Below are 20,941 nucleotides of genomic sequence, written 5' to 3'. Positions count from 1 at the left end.
AGGTTCGAATCCTGTTCGTGACGTAGTTTTTTTGGGGGGGTACTCGCAGTAAAAACGTTCCCGGGCGGCGCTTCACTTGTTTTCGTGCGTGTCCGTCGACGACGCCGCGGGATGAACGACCAAACAAACCGACGCCCGTGCAGAGACGGCTCAGTGCGCTGGCCCACACGCGTCAACAGCGCCGCCACCTTGGCGCGGTGTTGCCCCTGCTCACCACCGGTAACGCACCGACAAGCACCGGAATGACACTCCGTTATCTCGTGAGAGATGCCGCACGTGGGCGCGCAGGTCGCCGGGGGCTGTGTGGGCGGGGCAACGACAACACACGCGGGGTTTTTTTTTTTTTAAGTTGCACGTGTGCGGCCGTGCAGCGATGACAATCGTTATTATTGCACGTGACCCGGTGTAAAGCAGCGCCATTTGTCAGTCTGACACCGTGGCAAGATGGCGGCGCTGCTGCCTGGCGCGACGGGCGCCTTCGGCGGCGGCGAGTGCTGCATTCCTTTGCACTCCGAAGTCTGGGATTTCGGCGCTCGAGCTAAACCACCGTATAGATCTAACGTTACGTTAACACGTGTTGCGCTTTGTCTAACTGACAGGATTACTAACAGGACCCACACGTGGGCCGTGGGCGTCCATGTTTCCCCAAACGGAGGCAGCTACATGCAATTCCTCCAGGGGTGGGGGACACCGGGCCGGAATTCCCGATTTCCGCGTTGCGCTGGAATGCAGCGCGTGGTTCCCTTCGCTCTCTTCCGGAATGGTCGACGCCGGGCGGAGGGGGGTGGGCTCTGGCTCGCACGCAAGTTCGCCTGCGCTCGACCCGGTGCGGACACCGTGAGGGCCGCGGTGCTGCGGTCACCTGGGTACGCGAGACGCCGCGCCCCCCTCACCGCGCAGCCGGACCTCCTGTACGAGCAGTAGGACGCGGACACCAAAACCCCCCCCCCCCCCCTCCGCCACACGAGGGAATGGAATCGCCCGAAGTGGATAAATCCGACCGGCGGCGGCCGCGCGGCGCAGTTTCGGGGGCATTGTCGCCGGAGACGTCGGCGGCAGCGGCAGCAGCAGCGGGGCGCGCTCGGATCGGTGACGTTCGACGGTTTTTCTTTTTTCCTGACCCATCAGATCCGTGTGTTTTGGCCGAAATATCACCTCCAAATGCCGGCTCCGCCGCCCCCCGCCCCCCGGTCTTAATAACGTGGGGTCTCGCACCGGACCCGGTCGTCGACCACAACTCCCGAGTTAACATAACAACCCAGTTTTTTTTGCATTGATTGAAAAAAATAATAATAATAAGAAGGACGACAATAATACGCCGTCGTTTCCAAAGTTGGGTATTTAAACCGCTCGCCAAGCTCCGGGGCCCGGGCAAACACGCCGTTGTTTACGCGTTGTATGGAGAAGAATGAGACGGTCATGGCGAGGAACCCGGAGGGGACGGCTCTAGAAGCTAGCTAGCGTTAGCTAGTTAGCAGCTAGTCGGCGCATCCTGTCCGAGGAGGCCGGTCGCCTGTTTTGGATAACCGAACGACTGCAAGCCGTCACGGCGCCTTCCCAGCCGCCCCGCTAGTTTGAGCGCAGGCTTGCCGGCTAACGCGTTGGCCAGAAGGCTAGGCGGCTAGCGGGCGTGTTACCCCCACCGGATGCCTCGGCACTCCCCGCGGGCTCCGCTTCACGTTTCCCGCGTCTGCTGTAGCGATGGCGAACCCGACGAGTGAAGCCCTGTTCCTCATAAAGGACGTGAAGCCCGGGTCGAAAAACCTCAACATCGTGTTCATCGTCCTGGAGATTGGTGAGTGGTGGCGGCGGAGCGTCACAAGGCGAAGCGGCTCCGTGCCCGGTCCTAACTTGAGCTTTCGCTTTCGGTTCCCGGCCACCGGGTCGCGTGTGTCCCCGCTGCCCTTATGACATGTGATTGTTGACATGGTGCCTTGTTTTTATTTGTATTTTTTTTTTAAGTTTTTTTTTTTTTGATTGCACCGTGTTTACTTCGGGGGTTTGTGGGAAATGAAAACAGAAAATATCTAACTGAAACATGTGTTTTAATGAATTTGTCTCTTTAACCAAAAGGCTAAATACAGAGAGGAAAGTGGTTTAATGATCCATTACTTGACTCAAAAACATTTAATATTATACCAGACACTGGGGCTGTGAGCTTAACATGCCACCAAAACAGGACAATTTGGGCTTTGTTTACTTGTTTTCTGTGTTTCCACGTCCGCCCCCCCCCCCCCCATACCTGTAGTTTAAGTTTTAACCAGAAAGCTCTTGTGACTCCCGATGTCTGGTTAAATTTTGGTCTCATGACGCGCGTTCATTTTCCATCTCGTTAATTCGCAATTCATTCAATTTGACATAGATTTTCTCCATATCCTCACCCCCCGCCGGCGGGTGCATGTGCTGCCCGCCCAACAACTGCTTCATTGACGTTAACGGCGCCTTCTAAAGCCTTTGGTTATGCCCCGTCCTGAACTTTTCTTTGAACGTCCGTCCCCCCCGCAGGGCGAGTGACTAAAACCAAGGATGGCCACGAGGTGCGCTCCTGCAAGGTGGCGGATAAAAGCGGCAGCATCGCCATCTCTGTGTGGGACGAGCTGGGCAGCCTCATCCAGCCGGGGGACATCATCCGGCTGACCAGAGGGTAGCCATCACCGTCTGTTGTGTTCCCTCTGAACCCCTTTTGACATTCTTTAATTTCACCTCTTTGATTTGTTCTCGGGGACACATTGGGGGAAGAAACCTTATTTTCAATGCTGCCGTGATCCCGTTAGGCAGGAGAAAAAATTAAATGACAAAATGAAAACATCTCAAAGAAGTCAGGAAGACAATAGGAACACAAACATCAACGTTGGTTAAAACAATAACATTCTAAAACAATGAGATTCGTCAGCATATTTCTAAAATGTCCCAATGGTATGATGGGATCAATATTTAAAGTGATTGTAGGTTATTCCACGAGCGCAAAAGTTTCAAGCAGTCTTTCCTAGTTCGGAGTTGACCAGTGGAAGTATTTTCAGAAGCGCTTTGTAAGTCAACATCTACCAAGGATTATGACATTTACACAACTATTAGCTACTCCCAAGCATTTAAAACACTTGCATACTTTGGTAATATAGTTATCAATGGTGGAAAGAGCACTGAAAATATGTCCTCCGGTAGAAGTGCTGTTACAATACTGCAGTTGTACTTGACGAGTTGAAGTACTGCTATTAAAAATAAATAAATATGTAAAAGTACAAAGTATTCTTAGATACTGGTCATGAAAGTTTTAGTTAATTTCAAACTGAAAGTTAGTGCATTTATCAGTATAAGCATTCAACAGAAGTTCAGACATTAAAGAAACTATGGCTCTGAAGAACCAGGAGATTAAGGCCATTAAAAATAAATAAAAACGGCAAAATATAAGAAACCTTCTCAATTCTATCCTCATGAAAGTGCATGCACACAAAAAGCAAATGAATTACTACTATTATTGTTATTAATGTGAGTAGTTGTTACTTCCGTCTCTGGTAGTTACATTAAGATGAACATTTTATTACCTCTGTCTTCCTGTGTGCGCACTTCAGTGTGTTTTTATTGCCTTGGCAGATATGCGTCCATCTGGAAGGGTTGCTTGACCCTGTACACCGGGAGAGGAGGAGACCTGCAGAAGATCGGCGAGTGAGTAGCCGGCTCCAAATCTATTTATACTTGAAGGAAGTTCCTTTCGGCGCTGGAATCCTGCTCGTCGTACATCTCCCTTTCTCCATTCTCCCAGACCGCCTGTGTCATTGAAACATGACATTTCAAGAAGGACTTATAAATAGTTTTAGGTACACAGTCTGTCCTTATACGGTCGCTCGGCATAGTAAATAAAATGTATGAAATAATAAAAAAAAAAATGTTGCTCTATTTAATGTCAACCTTTATGAATAGGGCCCTACCAAATTCAGGGGGATTTTCGCTCAATTTCACGGACCAGGACTCTCAAAAAATACCAGCTTTCAGTTCAGACTTTACTAAGAAGAAACACGTCATTTCACGCCGACACACGGGCGTGCCAAAACATCCAACGGTGTCGTTGTTAAAAGACTTAAGTGTCACAAGCTTAGCGTGACATTTAAGTTTAGTGCGTGAGCAAGACCGCGCGTCTTTATATCCATGGAAATGGAAACGACCGTGGCATACGCAGGACTTGGACCAACGCCGTTGCTGCTTCTTGTTGTTTACGCTGTCGTTTTTCTAAGGATTTCCTGCTGTGGATTCCAGCTCCACCGCCATGGAAACACAAACAGACACGTGGGCTCGACAGCACTTGACTATTAAAAAATCGATACACATTTATATATTTATTTCTTTGTTTGTTTATTTATTTTTAATGATTGTTGTCGTCGCCGTCGTCCCCCCCCCCAAATTGTCAATCGCGCGAAAGGAGGCAGATTTCAGGGCCCGTGACACTATTTGGTAGCATCCTATGTATAATTTACACTTTGCATTATTCTCAAAGCAGATTCGAGAGCTTTATAATCCAGTAGATCAGTGTGGACAAGCACATGTTTCAGATTGCCTTTCCCACATTTTTAGACTCCATGAGTCTTTTCCCTTCCCGGTCTGACGGGAGCCGTGCCGTCTTGCTTTTCCAACATGGCAGTGGGTGTACGTGCCGCGTTTCTTTGAAGGTTATCGGTGCGCTGCAGAATAGAAACGCGTGGGCAGCTTCTGTTTCCTGCAGCCGCGTCTTGTTGTGGAAACAAGATTATGTTCTGCCAGCGCAGTTACCAGAGCACATCATAAGGCCAACGTCGTGGTGCGAAAGTTGTAAGTTCATATCGCGCGGCCTTCATTTCTGAGCACGGTTTGTCTCACGTGTCTCTACATTTTGCCTTTTTTTTTTTTTTTTTTTTCCCTTCCCCTCCCTCCCAGGTTCTGCATGGTGTATTCGGAGGTTCCCAATTTCAGTGAACCAAACCCAGAGCTGCTGTCGGGCAACCAGCAGAACAAGTCTGTGAGTAGCAACCAGAGACCCTTGTTTCTTACCCAACTGAACGGATCATTTCAAGTGCTGCATATTAGGCAGTATCTCACGATTCCATTTTGATATAAAACATGACAATGATTCTATGGCATTCGATAACATTTTAAGCTTAATTAGAATTTTCAGTTTACTGTCTGACGTGCATTAAATTGGTTGACGTCTGTGGTTTCATTTTTATTGGCACAATTTATTAACGTGGCCATGCCGATAAAAGATCCTGTGACACAGTTCTTCCTGCGTTTGCTCACAGAGTAAGCCAGACCAGAACCAGAACCAGAGGGGGAACTCTCCACCAAATCAGAATTCGGGTGCACCTGCCGCACCAGGTTTGTTGGCACATCTTGGGGTTTTCTATTATCTTTCCATGCTGTGAGAAAAAAAAAAAAAAAAAAAATTTATATATATATTATATTTTATCAAATTTGTTTTTTTTTATTTTATTTTTTTTCACAAACCAAAAATTGCTTTATTTTTGGAAGTGAACAATCCACAAAGGCAGTTTTCCAGGAAATGTGTTGATGAAAACTGAGCTTTGGTACCTGTTTGTGGTGCTTGAGTCATTGATTTGTTTGTGTGGTGGTGTCTGGTTTCTAACAAAAACAACAGAAGGTCAAATGTGTAAAAGTAAGAGTTTGTGTTTCTCCACAGGTAACGGTACCATGCCACCGTTTGCCAACAACAACAACAATGCCCCGCCCGGCGCGGCCCGAGATGCTGCCTTTGGGGCCACGGGTCGGCCCAACGGTCGGTCGCCCGGCAACGGGGCCCCTCCGGTTACCACCGCCGGCCCCCCCGCAGCCACCAAGCCCTCCGTTACCATTAGCAATGGCAGAGACCCACGGCGTGCCAAAAGATGAAAATGGGAAGTCGGGTGTGGGGGGCACGCGGAGCAACAATTTCTCTTGATCCCTCCGCCCCATTTACCCTTCCTGCCCCTCCTTTCGTTTTTGGGTTTTTTTCCTCTTAGTGGCCAAACTCTGGCTTCCACGACAATGGACAACTCAACTAGAACCGGTTTTTCTATGAGCTAACCTACTCAACTGTGTTTGCGTGTAGCGCTAGTCGTGCTTATAGTGGCACCGTGAGTAATTGTGATCTCTACCGCTGATAAACCAGCACAGGGCCGTGGAACATTGGCCCGCGGGCTGGATTCGGCCGGCAGAGGGGTCTGACATGACCTGCGACCCTAAATATGAGTTATAGGCCCTGGACTAGCAGGACTTAGAGTTTGAGCTTTGGCTCGACTCAGTTAACCCCCCCAGTCTCAATCCTCGTACTCCCCCTGTGACTAGCCAGTACTGTGCCAGTGTCACACACACACACACACACACACACACACACACACACACACACACACACACACACACACACACACACACACACACACACACACACACACACACACACACACACACACACACACACACACACACACACACACTATCCCACCCCCCAATTTTGCTCTCTAAAACTATACACCCTACTTGAACACTTGATGCACTTTTTTTATCTTTTAAGTTATAGTGGAAATCTTATGTCATTAAATTCAGGAAAACACTTTCTGCTCCTCAGTGGAAAAAGGCCTTAAGGTGGGTTTAAAAAAAAAAAAAAAAACAATTCTTGGACTGAATGCACAGGTGGAGCTCCTCAAAGGATCGTCCCTCAACCAAATAGCATCAGAAGTGACTCTCGAAGGACAGGTGATAGTTTTGAACTAATGAGGTAGATTACAATTGGGTCCAACCATTCTGGTGGAGTGTTTTGGGGTTGTTGTTTTTTTTTTGTTTTTCTTTTTTTTTTTTTTTTTACTGTTAAACCATCACTGGGTTGAGACTGCTTTAAACTGACAAGACAAAAGGGTTAAAATAAATTTTAAACTTAATTCTGCTGCCACACCGCGTTTACTGTAGTTTGTCGAGCCGAGCGCGTGTCCTAAACACCATGCATGGGAATGTTTTCCCGCTGACGTTTTTGGATTTCTTAAATCAGGAAGCTGTTGCGAGGTTATGAAGCGACACACTTAAGATTGAGGTTGAAAGTTGTGGTTTTGGGAAACTTTGTATATGCCCACCGTGGAAATGAGTGTGAGGAGTTGTTGGCAATCTGAAACGGGCCTGTGGTTGGTAGCAAAACCTATCACAATCAACATTTTCATCCGGAGCCTCAGACCCTACACTACACTATCAAACAAGACCGATTCATGGATCCAAACGTTGACTTAACCTCCTCGACACCTTGAGCGTTTTCTGGCAAAACAAACAGGATGGCAGCGCCTCTGTGGCAGAAGGATATTATTCAATGGGTAAATAGATGAAAGGAAGTTGCTGATCATATGACATTGATTTTTGATTTTGTGCTACAATGGAAATATACGTCTTGTACATGTTTCCTCCTGCTCACCACACACCTGCACCTCTGACCGGTGTAGCTAAGCTGTGGTTTCTTTCCTTCCCCCCCCCCCCCACGGTATAAAGTGTGAAAATGTGTCGACATCCTGGCATGGATCCTGTTCCACCAAAATCTCACAGAGACGAAGACCTTTATTCTGCTGCGGACAAAGTTAAATTAATTTTAATATGTGGGATGTGGAGGGCACACCATGATGTTAATTATCGTACTGATGACCACTTCCTCTTGACCATAATGGTACCTGTGGGTGTGTGAACTTGACTTCCCAATGAGAATTGCATTTCCCCAAAATATCTAAACACTAAACCAGCTGCCTTGCTATTTAGATAACACTTTGTGGGCGGGCTTATAATATATATATATACACCGATCAGCCATAACATTAAAACCAGTGACAGGTGAAGTGAATAACATTGATCACCTGGTTCCAGTGGCACCTGTCAAGGGGTGGGATGTATGAGGCAGCAAGTGAACAGTCACTTCTTGAAGTTGATGTGTTGGAAGCAGGAAAAATGGTCAAGCGTAAGGATCTGAGCCACTTTGACAAGGACTAAATTGTGATGCTGGACGACTGGGTCAGAGCATCTCCAAAACCACAGGTCTTGTGGGCTGTTCCTGGTATGCAGTGGTTAGTACCTACCAAAAGTGGTCCAAGGAAGGACAAGCGGTGAAACAGCGACAGGGTCACGGGCGCCCAAGGCTCATTGATGGGTGTCGGGGTGAAGTCTAGCCCGTCTGGTTCGATCCCACAGAAGAGCTACTGCAGCACAAACTGGCGAAAGTTAATGCTGCTCTGATAGAAAGGTGTAGAACACACAGTGCATCACAGCTTGATGTGTATGGGGTTGTGTAGCTGCAGACCGGTCAGAGTGTCCATGATGACCCCTGTCCACCACTGAAAGCTCATACATGGGACACGTGAGCATCAGAACTGGACCAGGGAGCGATGGAAGAAGGTGGCCTGGTCTGATGAATCACCTTTTCTTTTGCATCATGTGGATGGGCGGCGTAGAGTCCGATCCATGGGGGCCCCACCTCGCCACTTCCAGGACTTAAAGGATCTGCTGCTGACGTCTTGGTGCCAGATACCACAGAACACCTTCAGAGGTCTTGTGGAGTCCATGCCTCCATGTCAGCTGTTTTGGCGGCAGGGGGCAGGGCTACACAATATTAGGCAGGTGTTTTTAATGTTGTGGCTAAACGGTGTGTAGCACGTCAGTGTTGTCTTGGAGATGGTTCTTAGCCAAGCACACGTCACTGTGTTCTGTGGGTCGTTTGTTTTGAAAGGAGCTGTTGCAAAGAACCAAGATTTCCAATTGCCCACATCCTTTGTTGCACCAAGCACCTTGACACTGGTTTGAGGTGGTTTGTGAGTCTACATTCTGGACCTCCATGGTACTAAACTTCACACACACACACACACACACAGACACAGATACCCCCGATTATAATAATATTGATGAAGACATTTTGTATTAAAACTAAGTTTGGAGTTTTACCCGTTTTTCACGACCATTGATGAAACCTTAACTTTTAAGCACTGAATGCTGAGTTGAAGTCTGGTCCATAACTTTTATAAAAACTATACACATAGATTGTTAGTTTAACACGAGTGCAGTGTCATGATTGACTTGCAGCGGAATTTTTTTTTTTTTTTTCTCCATTTTGGAAATCTAACATGCTTGAACTTTGTGTCAGGGCAGGGAGCCAAATCAATTTGGCGAGTCTGATGTAGTTCTTGGTTTTGGATTTTCATATTGGGGATACACTGATTTCAATAACATTCTCCCAATTTATGGTACTGGACCAATATCCAATATGGCCGCATTTCTGATCGTATCACAATTTAAAACCCAGTTATGCAATTATCTGGAGGTATGAAATCTCATTTTGACGCCATTAGACAGTCTAAAGCAGGGGTGTCAACAGGCAGCCCGCGGGCTGGATTTGGCCGAAGGAGGAGTTCAATCCTGCCAGATTTTGATTATTTGGTGTGGGAAAGATGCAAATATATTTTTCAGTTACATGTCTGCGGTACGTGTTGTATGGTGGAATCAATTGTACGATTTAAAGGTTGTTTTTCTATCAATCTTGCTCATAAAATGAAACGAAATGCGTAAAATCACACACCCGTCGTAGGAGAGACAAAACACGCGATCCCTCATGCTAACTCACAAAGTCACCGTTTGACCAACCCGCCACCGAAAACTTTGACGCCGTCGCTTCTCAAGGTGGTTCTCATCCGGTACGGTAAAGTCAGCACGCATGCTTGTGACACTGGGAGTGTCACAAGCGTGTGAACATACGAGAAGTACGACAGGAAGTGTGATGGAAGGCACTCGTGTCAACGGTCATGATGGTCATGAGAGCGCGGGAACTTCCTCCCGCGGCAACGTTGCAACAAATAATCCCAATTCAGGGTCAATGGGTGTTTTTCAACTGTCTCGTGCGCTATAAGTCTGTCTGTACATTCATTGCAAACTGTTTATAATGATTGGGGTTTTTTTTCTATATAATTGTTTTCTTTCTGTAGGTAAAGAGAATCATTAGAAATGACGGCTTCACTTCGACCGCCCCGGGCCTCTTCATCGCGTCGGCTGAGCACTTTCGTTTTCGCTTTAGCTGTTTGTGCGAGCGAATGAAGTTCCCTGGTCTTATGACTGGATGTGTCACTGTGGGGGTTTTTTTAACCTCGAAAACACGGGGGTTTGAAAGTACTGCTTTGAAAAACAAAAACAAAGTACAAATAATACAATATTGTCGGTGGAGATGATCTTGTGCATTGTTCTTCTCATGTGTAATGAATAGTTTGGGATTATTCCACATGTTTGCGTTCAGCAGCACTTTGATTAGGTGTTCACATAGAAAATAATCGATTTGTTGAGACCAAAATGTAGGACGTACAGTACGCTGTGTGTGACCTGACATACTGTAGAATGGGATAGCGTGATTGTAAATTCCTCTGGCACCGTTGAACCCTTAATTCATACTCGGAAAACATCTTTGATTCAGGTTTTTTGGGTGTTTTTTTGGACTGTGTGCTTATTGGATGTATGAGGCCAAAGAGGGAAGCGTAGCGGGCAATGAGGGGAGGAGTGAGGAGACCTTCCTCATACCGCTCCTCACCTCTCTGCTGCAAACAGAGCGGGCTGCAAAGAAGACACCATGACGGGTGAGTGTCTGACTGACTACCATACTCATTTTGGAGTACTCCTTTGTTCCAGCTATTGTCTTCTGCCTTTGTCTATTGACTGTTCATCTTTTCAATATTGATTGATTGATTAAATATTGATCTGGTGAAGGAGCTGACAGAGAAATCACATACAATATACAGATTTCAAATCATTTTGTATAATTAATACATAAAAAATTGAATATGTATCAAAATTATATATATATATATATATATATATAATTGATATATGCAGTTTTAGTCATCAACATCAAAAAATATTTATAAATACTTATATATATATATATATTTACTTATATATAAATATTATATATTTATATTATATATAATTAACATTATATATATTTTTTTTTTAGAGACAAGCGCGTCTCCACTCATATAAGTATTTATATATTTTTTTGATGTTGACTATCACTGCATATATCAATAATATATATATATTTATATATATATATTTATATATATATATATATATATATATATATATATATTATTGATATATGCAGTTTTAGTCAACATCAAAAAAATATATAAATACTTATATGAGTGGAGACGCGCTTGTGAAGGGTGTGAGATGGCAGAAGATAAACCAAAGAAAAGTGGCTTCTGGTGAGGAGAGGGAGAGAGCCGGCGGCCCCGGGAAGAGAGTCGCCGGCGGAGAGGAAGCCGTCTGCCCCGTCAGAGACAGGCGGAGGGAGGGACGTCACAGGGCTGTCAAGGGGAATGAGAGACGCTGTACACAGAGCGCCTGGCTGCAACCCCCGTGCTGTCCGCGTACTCTTTGTTCGAGCCTTTGTGAAATGTGGCTGCCCACCCATCAGAGAATCAGTGACATGCACTCTAATCTGCACTCATCAGGCCAGGGAGAGGGATGCTTCATTTTTGAGCAAATCTGCACTTTTCTGTGACAGCAGTGATCCTTCTTTTTTGAAGGAAAATGCATTTATATGAACACTGTTGTCATTATATGAAAAAAAGAAAAAAAAAATCCCCAAAAATGGCTGTGTGTGTGTGTGTGTGTGTGTGTGTGTGTCTATACAAAATGTATTTTTAAAAATGTGTTGGGAAATGGGAAAAGTGAACCCATCATTAATAACTTTAATTAAGGATATTTTTTTCCTTCTCTTCCCAGACCCAAACACTTCCTTCTCCTTCGACGACTTTGGCTCCATTTACGAGGAGCTCAACTTCACTTATAATTACAGCGAGTTCATCCTTGACCCGATCACCAAGCCCTGCGATCACGTCCTCTTCTCCGAGGCTGTGATGATCGCCGTCTCCGTCTTCTACGTCATTATCTTTGTGGTGGCGATCCCTGGGAACCTGGTGGTGGGGCTGGTTATCGGCCTCAACAAGCAGCCGCTGTCGCCCTCAGACCTCTACTTGCTCCACCTGGCGATTGCAGATATCCTGCTGGCAATCACTCTCCCTTTCTGGGCCACCTCTATCAGGCTGGGGTGGGTGTTTGGAGACGCCATGTGCAAAATCATCAGCATCCTCCAAGAGCTCAGCTTCTACGTGAGCATTCTCTTCTTGGCCTGCATCAGCGTGGACCGCTACATGGTGATCGTCCGGGCCATGGAGGTCCGGAAGACCAGCCGAGAGAAAATCAGCTGGGCGATTTGTGCCGGCGTTTGGTGTGCAGGAGGGCTCCTGTCCCTGCCAGGACTTTTTAATTCTGCCACCCCCTCCAACAGCTCTCACCTGGCCATGTGCACCGAGCAGTACGACCCCAACAGCGCCGACGAGTGGCGCCTGGCCACTCGAGTCCTGCGCCACACGCTGGGCTTTGTCGTCCCCCTGGTGGTCATGCTCGCCTGCTACGGCGTCACCATCCAACGTCTGCTGCACACCCGAGGGGGGTTCCAGCGCCAACGGGCCATGAGGGTCATCGTGGCCGTCGTGGTCGCCTTCCTGATCTGCTGGACACCCTACCACCTGGCGGTGATGGCGGACACCTTTCTGCGGGCAAAGATCATGCCCTACAGGTGCCCGGTGAGGGTGGCCATCGATAAGGCCATGTTCGCCACGCAGAGCCTGGGCCTGCTCCACAGCTGCGTCAACCCGGTGCTGTACGCCTTCGTGGGGGAGAAGTTCAGGAGCCGCTTGGAGCAGGGGCTGAGGAGGACGGGGCTGCTCGAGAGGACGTCCATGTCCAGGCCGAGCAGGTCCTCACTGTCATCGGAAATCACATCCACAATCATGTGAGCGTGTGCAGAACGGACATCGAGTGTGTGTGAGTGTTTGAGTGTGTGTTTGTGTGCATGCAGGAGCTGTTTTTTTCCGCCTAATTTTTACTCCATTGTCTTAAAAGTGTCTCATGTGAACTCTTCCCCGTTCGAGCATTGAAAGGCAACAATGTGGGTTATTTAAAAGCGTGTTATTTTCACAGTATTTTCACATTTTAAAGTGACTCGTAATGCAAGAGTAAAAACGGTAGCGGCTCGATGGCCTCAGATGTGTCCGTCTTCCTGGAGATCCGGGCGATATAATGAAAAAAAAAAAAAAAAAAGAAGCTTTGTGTTGTGGTAAATTGGTTCATTAAATGGTTGATTGATTGCTCACACTGTGACCTGTATCGCATCCCCTCCGCCCTGCCACGCCTGCCCTAGGTTTGTAAGTGTTTCGTTGATAAGATTTAGAGTGCCTCCTTGTGTTGTGATGTGTGAAAGGTCACCGCAGCTCAATATTTATAACTGATTGTAAGATACTGTAATAATAAATATGATTGGATACATTTAAGAATGCTGCAAGTTAAAGGTTTGCCTATTCTGTGCCATCATTTATTGAACTGATCATTGTGTGGCTACTGGATGTACAGTTTATTCCTCGGCGATAGAGATGAGTTTCGATGGATCACAGGCCGAGCAGCAACACCTCACACCGGGTTTTTCGGTCGCAGCTCTCCTTGTGCGGCTCAAATCCGATAGGGAAAATGGCATTGAATACTGCAAAAACATACTTCCTACATCATCTAAGCACGTTTGAGCTGATTGTCTGGTAGTATCTGTGGAAAATATTAAACTTTAATTGCCATACAAATCTGCTTGAGTCGCCCTCTTGAAAGGTTGAAGGTGAAGGTTAAACATCCACAACGACGGCACTTTGCAGAGAGTAAAAACGAAATGAAATGTTCCACTACAGGCACTTCACTACATCCACCCAAACTATGACACATGTGATGGACATTACTCATCAGCGGCTCACTGGTTTTAAATCAGTGAGCGCTTCAATCCTCACTGTGATGTCTTGTTAAATTCACGGTTCGAGAGCCACGGTTTTTGATGGCTCCACTCACCTGCCGTCTGTGCTGTCATCGGGAAACTGCTGCTGCATCGCTTTTATCCGCCCACCTCCACCTTCGTGGATCAGAATTGATCTACAGCAGCTGCAAGTGAAGGGGTACGGTGGCTTCGGTGTATTCTTTCATGAGACTCGTCCTGACGGAAGTATCGGCTGGTACCGAGTACCGCTCCTTCCCATTACTTAGTAGAGGTGGTACAGACTCGAGCGTGAAACCCCACTACAAGATTTTTCAGATTTTAACATCTTTCAGATGTTTGAAATGTGAGAGACCCCACACATGACGACAGATGATAAATTCAACAGTTTTGTTCCTAGTGACACAGTGATTTTTGCATCCAGCGCATTGGGCGGTTCACACCGGCCAGCCAACGCTACTGCGTTCCTAGGGATCTAAATGACAATTCGTTGAATCTAAAATCTGAATCGAATCCAAATCCAAACCCCGCCGATCAGGCAACAAGAGCGGTCCCAGCCGGTCAGCAAGCTCCTCCCCTCGCTTAAACGGACATGCTTCCCTCACCGAGACCCAAGAGGGCCGACCGCCCGACGAAGGCTTCCTTCTCATTAACCACGGAACTGATGCGGAGCCGTGTCCCGTGGTTACTGTGTCCGCGTCGCGCCTCTTTCGGCCGGGCCCGTGCCTCTTGTTTGAGTGTTTCTTGAGATACCTCGCTCGAGGGTCGGGGCCCGGCCCTGGTCGCTCACTCCTTCCCCCCGAGCACCCCAAAAACCGCCCTCGTCGCGGCTGGCACGTCTGCAGCGGGCCACCGTCCAAAGAGCAGCTCGACCGAAACCAAAGCTGGAATTATTATCAGTGTGCTTTGGGAAGTCGATGGAGAGGAGATCTGCTGCATCCAGAGTGGGAGGTCCACTTTGCAAGCTCTGCCTCGGCGGACCCCACCCTGCTCCTGCGTGGAGAGCCACGGTTTGCCCAAACAGCAGCACACACCAACAGATTCCATTCACCAACAGCCAGAGTCCTCAGCTCCAAATTTGCCGTCTGTCTTTCCTCAGTGACCATCCACAGACCACGCCCTCGGGGGTTCCCGCCGTACTACAGGATATCGCCGTAAATATTATAATATTTTGTGAAAAACACTCGTAACATCCCTCACACCACAGGATAATCTGTCACAAAAAAAACCCTTTCGAACGATTAAAATTTTGAGACTTGTTATCTCGCAGAGTGAACCCCGCTCTAGTTAGCTTAGGGTCACTATAATTGAAAAAATTATCACTGTCTAAAAAAAACCCTAGAAAATCAAGTCATTTTTTTTTTATATCAGGTTGAAATGGCTTTTGTTGCCAGACTTTTTTTTTTTTTCTTTTTTTCTAACAGATGGTATTCTCTGACACAATACCCTGCTTCACCCCGTTACCACACCGATATGTCATCCCGGGGTGTCGTCATCAATGCATCCCTATTCATGGTTTTCCGGTCCCAGTAACCTGTCTCTGGCAGTTTGACCTACAAATTAAATCTCTCGCCCGGATCCCCACTTATCCTCCACGCCGTGGCCCAAGTGTTGCACCACCCCGCGTGCTCTGACGATCATGGGTTGGCTAAAAATGAGCGGTGGGCGGGAGCACGGTGGTGACTGTGCAGACAGATCAGCACGCAGCTGTCACTGAAAGGCTTTCTTGGACGGTGTCTGTCATTTCCCCCTTAGGACTTGCCTGGCGGAGGTGGGGGGAGATCATGAGTGGGAGAGCTTAGCTCATGGGAAGAGGAGTGAGCGGCGGGGGGGGGGGTCGGTACACCAGGGAACATATCCGACCGGACCTGATGCACAAATACGAGCAGGAAACAAAAGCAAGAGGAAAATAAAGCGATCCAGGGGTCTACAAAAACCAGGAAGGAACCCCAAGAGTCCCAGGGGCTTGTTCCTCGCAAGAGACGGCGGAGAGAAAAAAAAAACACGACGGCGCAGGAGGGGTGAGAAGTCGGGGACGGGCCGAGAGAAAGGAGGGTTTGTCACTCACGAGAGGGAAGTCAAGGGAGCTGTAAATGCAACATGATCCAGAAGGTCTTGCCCTAAAAATACATCTCTGCAGGGGAGTGAGTGCTATCTCAACCTGAGAAATTACTCGATAATCAACGAGCTGTTGTCTCGATTGGACACCGAGACTCCCAAAGCCGTCTCCAAAGAGTCTGGCTTTGTCTGAGGTAATTTAATAATCTAATGATCCCATACTTGTTTTCTGTCCAAAGGAATTGTGCAATTTCTTCAACCCCTTTCCCGATCGGTGTGTTACCAAGGGATGCACCATGGTGATTGTAACGTGTTTGGAGAGGACAGACTTTTCCTAGTTGTTGCCCGATTCCTCCGATGCCCTTGCTGCGTCGTGAAACCTGCCTGGGTTCCAGAATACTGAGCAGATCGAGGGCTCGTTCCCCGCTGAAGCCGCTCAGGTGACTGTCGGGCAATTAGGGTACGAGCAAGCTCCTCGCCTCATGACTGCAGCCATGAGGAAAGCCGAGGTACAAATGACCCTGAAGAAAGGCGCGGACGAGGGGCCGGGACGCGGAGCGTCGCCCCAGAGCCCCATCGTGCCCCCGAAACGCTCCAAAGCCTCCAAGGCCGGCCCGGACCCCCCGTCCGCCTATCCCACGCAGTCCCCGCCCGTGTTCCTGCGCAAAATGAGGAACGCCGCCGTGGGCACGGGCTGCGACATCCGCCTCAAGGTGACGGTGGGCGGCGATCCGCAGCCCTCGCTGTACTGGTACCACAACGAGGAGCTGCTCAACATGGACAACCAGGAGTACGGAGGCCTCTGGATCCGGGACTGTAAGCCCAGCGACGCCGGCCTCTACACCTGCATCGCCAACAACCACCTGGGGGAAGCACGGAGCAGCGCCGTGCTCGCCGTCCTGGATCTGGGGGAAGGTAATGCCCGCACGCACGCACATATTTTTAATGTACATAAATTGCAAAGGTGTTGCAAAATATAAATAGATGCTGCAGAAACAGGAGGAGAGTTCTTTGTGGAGATCCAAGAACCAGCAACAAGACGTTCACCTGTCAGGACAAATAATGATTTAAATGTACAATGCTTGATCTGAGAAAAGTTTATTTATTTAACTTTACTCGCTTTTGGAATTAATTTAAAAATACACCATCATTAGAATTCGTAGGGAATTAAAACAAGCTTGAATGCTGCTTGGTAAGCATTAGTCCTGATGGTGTTATTTGTGAAATATTGTTTTTGTTTGACTGGCTTATTCTGGCTTTGGATGAAAATATAATAATAATAATAATAATAATAACCATAGTAGTAATAATAATAATAATAATAATGATAATAATGATAGTAATAATAATAATTTAAAAAAATAATGATAGTAATAAAAAAATAAAAATAATAATAGTAGCAATAATAATCCAAATTGATTACATTTCATTTAATCATTGAAGTAAAATTTGTGTATGTGTACACCAAATCTGTGTTTGATACTGCAGAAATTCCAACCTAATCAACATCAGGGCCGTGGCCATGGGCGGGGGTGAGCTCAGCGTTCAGGAGGCCTCCACCCAAACGTGCGTCTTGCCCACACAATCGAAAGTTAAGAAACCGCTCAAAGTTTGTATCGGGTCGAGACTAGAGACAGCAGGAAGTGATGCCGCGTTCCATGGAAACTCTGAAAACTACAGTAATTAGTGTCGGTGGTCCCCAGGTCTGTTATCTTGGTAACCCCTCCCCCCACCCTCACATGTGAATAAGCCAATCAATGTTTCTTACTGTGCCCCGTAACGAAAGCAGACTGCTCTACTCAAATAGGCTCCTTTTGCTTTTTGTTGTTGTTGTTGTTGTTGTTGTTGTTGTTGTTGTTGTTGTTGTGGTGTTTTGTTTATCTTTTGTTGATGGAAATCCCCTTACACCGCCCAAATTGATATAAAGTTCTATGGGGGCTGAAGACTAAAAATTACCAGTGATGTCTTCCTCTGTAACAGGAGCGAGCGCCGAGCGCGGCCCGTTAACATCACAAAAATCTGAGGCCTGGCACATTCCACGGTATAAATAACCTGAGAGAGAGGGAGAGAGAGAGAGAGGGAGAGAGAGGGAGGGAGAGAGGGAGGGAGAGAGAGAGGGAGGGATGTATTGAGTGATGGGACAGCTGTAGACCTGAAGCAGTTTTAGTTTTGACTGCAGCGCAGTCAAACTCAAACTTTTAGAATTGTTTAGTATAGTGTAATAGTAGTTTAATACAGTTTAATTGTTAAGCTTTAATACATTTAATCAGCTTTTCCTGCAGCGATGCAACATTTTCCAATGTCTTTATGATTATTATTTAGTTTTAGCCTTTTCATTCATAACAACTTAAAGCAGCAATGCGTAACTATTGGTATTTGGGATTTGGCGCCTTTACACCACTGTGGTAAAACTCGGTCAGGTGTGTTTCGATAACAGTCTATATTACAAGCGCAGATATAATGTACACCCAGGTTACAGTGCCCCTCGCACGCACCTCACCGCTTCAGCGAGCGCTCAATTCACAGCTCCCCCTGAGAGAGAGGGAGAGATACGCGGGGATCGGCCCCCTGCTACCGGCGCAGTTACCAGATGTGCTCGGCCTGCCAGATTGGCTCGCACCACGCGAGTCAGAGGGCGAAGCAAACTCCGTGGAGCGATGAAAGTGAGGGCCGGCACACGGCGGCCGACCACTGGCCTGTCTCGTCTGTGCCGTCGGGGAGGTGGAGTTGGAGGTTTTTTTTTGTTTTAGGTAGTTACCGGAGCCAAACATGAAGGAAGTGACGTAGTGCCGTAAAGCGTATCGCACTTTTTCTGTGGTTTCGTACCCGAATACAGATGTTACATAGAGCAAGAACAGGAGTTCAAGGGGATGGGTGGGTGAGAATGAAAGAGGTGCCGTTCTCCATACCACCAGTCAGTGTACCAGTACCAGTGTATATTTAAGGTAAATAAGTTACATAGTGTTGCTTTAACCACAAAACTAAATAATATTCAATTCAAACACAATTACAATCACAAACCAAAAGCTTACAAAAATATACAGAAGAGTATTACACTAAATTTCAACTTCATTCATGTTGAAACTGAGTTCTGAGAATAAAGTCAGAATTCCAAAACACATGTGAAAACACAGGGAAAACACATCCCATCCCATCTGAGAGAGGGATGAGGGAGAAAGACGGAGAAAGGGAGAGCTAAACAGAGACAGAGGGAGAGGGAGACAGACAGAGAGTAAATAAGGAGAGTGAGAGAAAGAGAGAGAGAGAGCAAGGGATGTATTTTTACTTAATTCTCGAAACACACAGATATATATATATATATATATATATAAATATATATATATAGACTGTATATTGCACTACCAACATGGAACTCAGAAACACATTTCTGAGTTATTTTTCGATGACCCAAAAAATAACGGGTTGTGTGTATGTGTCTGTCTCTGCTCAACGGGATGAATAAGAATAACAATAATTGATCCTGTGTATATAATCACAATTGTATATTCTGTATATGTTTATATATCTGACTATTTCTGTTTTTTATTTTGGGGCCATTTGTCTATATTTGACAATTTTTTATTTTTGTACTTCACTTTTTAATTCTATTTCATTTTATTGTTTGTTTTATTCTTGCATTATTCTTTTTATTCTAAATATTTTTTATTTTTTTTTTATTTTTTTAAGCAAATCGTCTGTAGTGAAACGCACTCAACCTCACCAGGACAAATTCCCAGTAGCCTATTTGTAAACATATGCCTGGTGGATTAAACTGATTCTGATTCTGATTTTTTATTTTTTTGTCAAATTTTTTCTAATTCCACATAGAATAAATGATAGAAATGAGCTCTTGTGTTGCAAGATCAAAATTGCAAGGGTGCACTAGTACATCAGCACTCAGGATAGCAGTCAGGATAGCACCAGTTTCATGGTGAAAGTGAGGAATTATTAGTCATTATCCATGACACTAATAACAATAATAACAATCATAATAAGTACAGATATACTGTACATTTTTGAAGTTTTAAAGTGGTATAGTGCCGCGGGATTATTAAATTGTAAAAAGTGTTTGTTTGGTGAACACTGCATTGCAGCATTGCAATGGATTTAGCTTTAAAGGGGCTGTTCTGATCAGAATTTCGGGGAATAAACTCAAACCCAGGTGAGTAATAAATACTTAATCCTTTTTTTTTCTCACTTGGCTTTAAACTTTCATTGGTAGGCCGATCCCCAGAGAGCTTTAAAGGACTTTAAAGGACCACAGCGAGTCCCAAACCAGGGTTGGTTCCACTTCCTGCTCGTCAGAAGCAGCAGGAATCCAGCTCCCCTCGGTTCATGCTTTTTGTTTTTCCATGAAAGCTCGGAGGCCGTTCAGCACATTCTATTAATAACCTAATAGTATTTTTTTTTTTTTTTTATAGTTCAAGTGCAAACCACACCGCTTGAATGTAGTGAACGCACTACTGCCAAACCAGATAAAAATAAGAAACCACGTTGCAGATAGGACTTTACTCGTTGGACTTGGTATTTTAATACCGCCTATAAAATTAGATGCTCGGTCAGAGAAGCGTGCTCACAAGAATCCACACTGAATGAACAAACTTCACGCCCCCATTATGATATGTTTATATTAATTACGTCAGAGAGCCCATAGTAGTTTTTTTATTGTTGTTATAATTGTTCTAATTATTGGATTATTATTATCTTTCTTGGTGTTTTTTGGGCTAAAGGTGTCTGAAACATGGCAGCCACAGTACACACAAACACAGTCGGGGAACCAGGACGTTTCAGAGGTCCTGTTGTTGGAGTTTGATCAATATCAATGTACAGTTGGAACAGAAATGAGACAAAAACTGTTGGAAATTTACCGTAAGTAGGAGAACGTTGGCGCGATTTGATTAGTTTGAGGGGCGGGGCGCTTTGTGACATCATCATCCGAAGTTATATAAGTCCATAGTCCGTCTCTCGGTAGTCAGTCACATCCAGCGACTTGCATAGCGCTCAATGACAACCTGCGTTGACAACCCGAGCCGATGCTGCCTT

General features: G+C 46.1%; 3 protein-coding genes across 5 annotated transcripts in view; all 3 read left to right on the top strand.

The window, feature by feature from the left end:
• The first annotated feature begins 1,056 nt into the window (after positions 1 to 1,056).
• On the top strand, positions 1,057 to 6,912 carry nabp1a (nucleic acid binding protein 1a). Its single transcript, XM_080019737.1, has 6 exons — positions 1,057 to 1,795; positions 2,506 to 2,644; positions 3,592 to 3,663; positions 4,906 to 4,987; positions 5,268 to 5,343; positions 5,666 to 6,912. Exons 1-6 carry the CDS (start codon positions 1,702 to 1,704, stop codon positions 5,872 to 5,874), a joined length of 672 nt encoding a protein of 223 aa, XP_079875863.1. The 5' UTR covers positions 1,057 to 1,701; the 3' UTR covers positions 5,875 to 6,912.
• Positions 6,913 to 10,591: 3,679 nt separating this feature from the next.
• LOC307243941 (C-X-C chemokine receptor type 2-like) lies at positions 10,592 to 13,347 on the top strand (the record flags this gene model as incomplete). The annotated part of the gene is made up of 2 exons (XM_080018909.1): positions 10,592 to 10,598; positions 11,752 to 13,347. 2 exons carry the CDS (start codon positions 10,592 to 10,594, stop codon positions 12,825 to 12,827), a joined length of 1,083 nt encoding a protein of 360 aa, XP_079875035.1. The 3' UTR covers positions 12,828 to 13,347.
• A 2,345-nt stretch (positions 13,348 to 15,692) lies between these two features.
• The window catches only part of spegb (striated muscle enriched protein kinase b), a 62,278-nt gene continuing 57,029 nt past the window's right edge, over positions 15,693 to 20,941 (top strand). For 2 of the 3 annotated variants that reach the window (XR_013844640.1, XM_080019141.1), the window contains exon 1: positions 15,693 to 16,813. Coding sequence is in view for 2 of the 3 variants with exons in the window: in XM_080019141.1 (XP_079875267.1) it covers positions 16,381 to 16,813 (433 nt within the window). In the remaining variant the exon portion in view is untranslated. The remainder of the gene's footprint in view (positions 16,814 to 20,941) is intronic. The other variant, XM_080019140.1, reaches the window with a different exon arrangement.

Source organism: Zeus faber (assembly GCF_960531495.2).
Source record: "Zeus faber genome assembly, chromosome: 18".
Lineage (NCBI taxonomy): Eukaryota > Metazoa > Chordata > Actinopteri > Zeiformes > Zeidae > Zeus > Zeus faber.
Note: the sequence above shows the minus strand (reverse complement) of the source record. Positions and strands in the feature narration are given on the sequence as shown.

What these genes read in the sequence shown, in the direction of transcription:
- nabp1a (XM_080019737.1), top strand. Translation starts at nt 1,702, where the DNA reads ATGGCGAACCCGACGAGTGAAGCCCTGTTCCTCATAAAGGACGTGAAG. An exon ending in ATCATCCGGCTGACCAGAGG is followed by an intron (nt 2,645 to 3,591) that starts GTAGCCATCACC and finishes TTGCCTTGGCAG; the next exon opens with ATATGCGTCCATCTGGAAGG. An exon ending in GACCTGCAGAAGATCGGCGA is followed by an intron (nt 3,664 to 4,905) that starts GTGAGTAGCCGG and finishes CCTCCCTCCCAG; the next exon opens with GTTCTGCATGGTGTATTCGG.